General features: G+C 63.7%; 1 protein-coding gene across 1 annotated transcript; it reads left to right on the forward strand.

Annotated features, from left to right (window-relative positions):
* Nucleotides 1-239: 239 nt before the first annotated feature.
* On the forward strand, nucleotides 240-1,084 carry EMIHUDRAFT_460755 (hypothetical protein). Its single transcript, XM_005777673.1, has 2 exons — nucleotides 240-608; nucleotides 728-1,084. Exons 1-2 carry the CDS (start codon nucleotides 280-282, stop codon nucleotides 786-788), a joined length of 390 nt encoding a protein of 129 aa, XP_005777730.1. The 5' UTR covers nucleotides 240-279; the 3' UTR covers nucleotides 789-1,084.
* Nucleotides 1,085-2,440: the final 1,356 nt, after the last annotated feature.

Consider the following 2,440-nt stretch of genomic DNA (forward strand, 5'->3'; position numbering starts at 1 on the left):
CGGCGACGGCGCATGAAGCGGTCAATCAGGACTGCTGCGGCAACCGCCAACGAGATTGGGGCCAGCACAACCGAGCCACGCATCGTGAAGGCGATAGTCCACCCGCCGCTCGCTCGGAGTACCCTCGTATAACTTGACGCGGCGCCCGACCCACGCCGTGTCGCGGATGGACTGTGGCGCGCTTCACAGCCGTACCTGCGGTCCCTGTCGTTGCCATGCGATGCCCTACGCTCCAAACCAACTCGTCCTACCACTCTGACCCAAACCTGCACCTCCACCATGGTGCCGAGCGGGTGTGGCACAGCGGGGCCACAGGCGGGCGGAGCGGCCGGTAAACCCTGCTCTCCGTTCGCTCGAAGAGGCGCGCGCGGCCCTCACACCGACGGATGGACCCTCGCGACTTGTCTCGCGCGTAAGATCGTACCCGCCCGCGAGATACTGCTGGCTTACCGCCAGCCAGAAGCGTCACGATGGCGCCGCATTCCACGTCAGGCAGCCAAGACGCCGCTCGTACCTGGATGTTCAGAGCTGCATCACTCATGTCTGTCGAGTACGCGACGGCAACACGCGAACGGGCATGCTCCGGGGCAGATGAATCGCGTGCGAGGGTGCATGCCACCACCCGCCACACCTACCTCTTGCGCCCGTTGCCCTCCAAACCCTTTGCAGCAGCACAGGCGAGATGCAGCGCGCAGCCCGTAACCTCATCCTGGACGCCTTGCTACAGGTGCGCTGATGGGCTGCGCGTGAGGCTGCGACCTAGAGGTCACCCTCACGCTCGACTTTGAGCCGAGCCCAGCCCGTCCTGGTGCCGCAGTGATCTGGTGGGTAATCTCAATCTCCCGCAGCCGAGGCGACACCTCGCCGGCTAACAAAATGCTGTCTGTGGGTGTCAATTCCTCGTCATACACCTAGAGGAGGCGGATCTCTGAGCGTTCGCGCGCAGCATTGTCGATGCACGTCTCTCTAGCTGTCTATCTGGGCCGGGCACAGTGCTCTTGCGTCTTGGCATGAGAGGTGAGTTTTCCGCTCGCTGGTGCTGCGTCGTCGGGCGACCAGCGTCGTAATCACTCGTGTTAAGACTCGTATTTAAGCCAAGAGAAGCTGATGAAAGTCTTCGCGTCCTGGGGTGTGGTAAACTAAAATTCTTTTTTCTTGCCGCGAAACCAGGAACTCGCGCTCTCTTGTCACGTGCCCGTCGCTGCCCGTCGCTGCTGGTTCCAAGACGCGACGCGCATGAGCAGACGCCACCGTGCGAGAGGCACAGCAGCCGCCGCTGCGACCGACGGCGCTGCAGCGGCACCGGCTGGTCGCACACGTGGTGCTGCAGCAGCAGCCGCACCGGTCTCCCCCAGTGCGGACGTCCGAGACTGGGTAGGGCCTCCCGGCAGCTCGGTGGCCGACACACGCGACTCTCCTGCTCTGGAGCCTCCGCTTCCTCGACAGATGCGGCAACCAGCGCCAGGGAGAAACAGCGCCAGGAGAAGCGCGACAGACAGCGCCGCGAAGCCTCAAAAGAAGAAGAGCCGGCGGGGCGGTCGAGGCAAGCGGGGCCGGCAGGCTGGCGAGGAGCCCCCGAGCCCTCAGCCGCGCCGCAGCCGCCGCCGCGGGGGAGGGGTGCAGTAGAAGAGGGTAATTGGCACCTGCAGTTGTAAGTACGTGTTGCCATGCACATTTTGCAGCTGCTGCGAATGAAGGACCAGAGGGAGTGGCTGATAGCGGGTGTTGCGTGTGTCTCGCCCCGCAGCCCCGAGAGGCCGGAGAGCCACCGCACAGCAGTGCACGCCACGGTGGCCGAACTTGTGGCCGATCTGCCACACAGCGCCGGTTGATGTACACTCTGCGTACGCAATCGCTGCCGGCTATCGCCTACGGAGGCAGTGCACGCCCTGTCCGCTACGCGATGGCGAGGCAAGCCATCGGCGGCATCAGAGGGCGAGGCAATGGATGGCACATCGCACCGTCTCAGAGTCAGACACGCCATGGGCGGAACTAACATGTCAGGCTGTAGACCGTGAGTCGCAAGCTCTGCTCTGCTCTCGTAGATGGTTGATGGACAATCGGCATGGCGGACGAGCCTCCCCACTCTTCTGGCGTGTTGTGGTCCGCCGGCTTTTCTGGTGTGTTGTGGTGCGACGACCGAGTGCTGCTCGCTCGAGGGTCGAGGCCGCCGCCCTTTGCACGCGGCGCTGAGGCGTGATGAGGACACATGCGGATGGCGCACGACACTCGGCGGCCATCGGGAGGCGCCAGCTCCGCGGTGGTGGCGGCCCGTGGCCGCAACGTGGTGGTGTGGCGCTGAAGCTAGCTCCGGGACGTACGTATTTCGATAATTATGAACGATTTAGTCCAGAAACATCGTACCAAAATCACACGGCATGCTCAGAACATCGAACCGGCCCAACGATGTGCCGCGGAGCGGCTATCTAACGCTAGATTG

The sequence above is a fragment of the Emiliania huxleyi genome (assembly GCF_000372725.1).
Source record: "Emiliania huxleyi CCMP1516 unplaced genomic scaffold EMIHUscaffold_2584, whole genome shotgun sequence".
NCBI classification, from domain to species: domain Eukaryota; phylum Haptophyta; order Isochrysidales; family Noelaerhabdaceae; genus Emiliania; species Emiliania huxleyi.

Coding starts and splice junctions, on each gene's coding strand:
- EMIHUDRAFT_460755 (XM_005777673.1), top strand. CDS start 280: ATGGTGCCGAGCGGGTGTGGCACAGCGGGGCCACAGGCGGGCGGAGCG. Junction 609..727: donor CAGATGAATCGCGTGCGAGG/GTGCATGCCACC, acceptor GCCTTGCTACAG/GTGCGCTGATGGGCTGCGCG.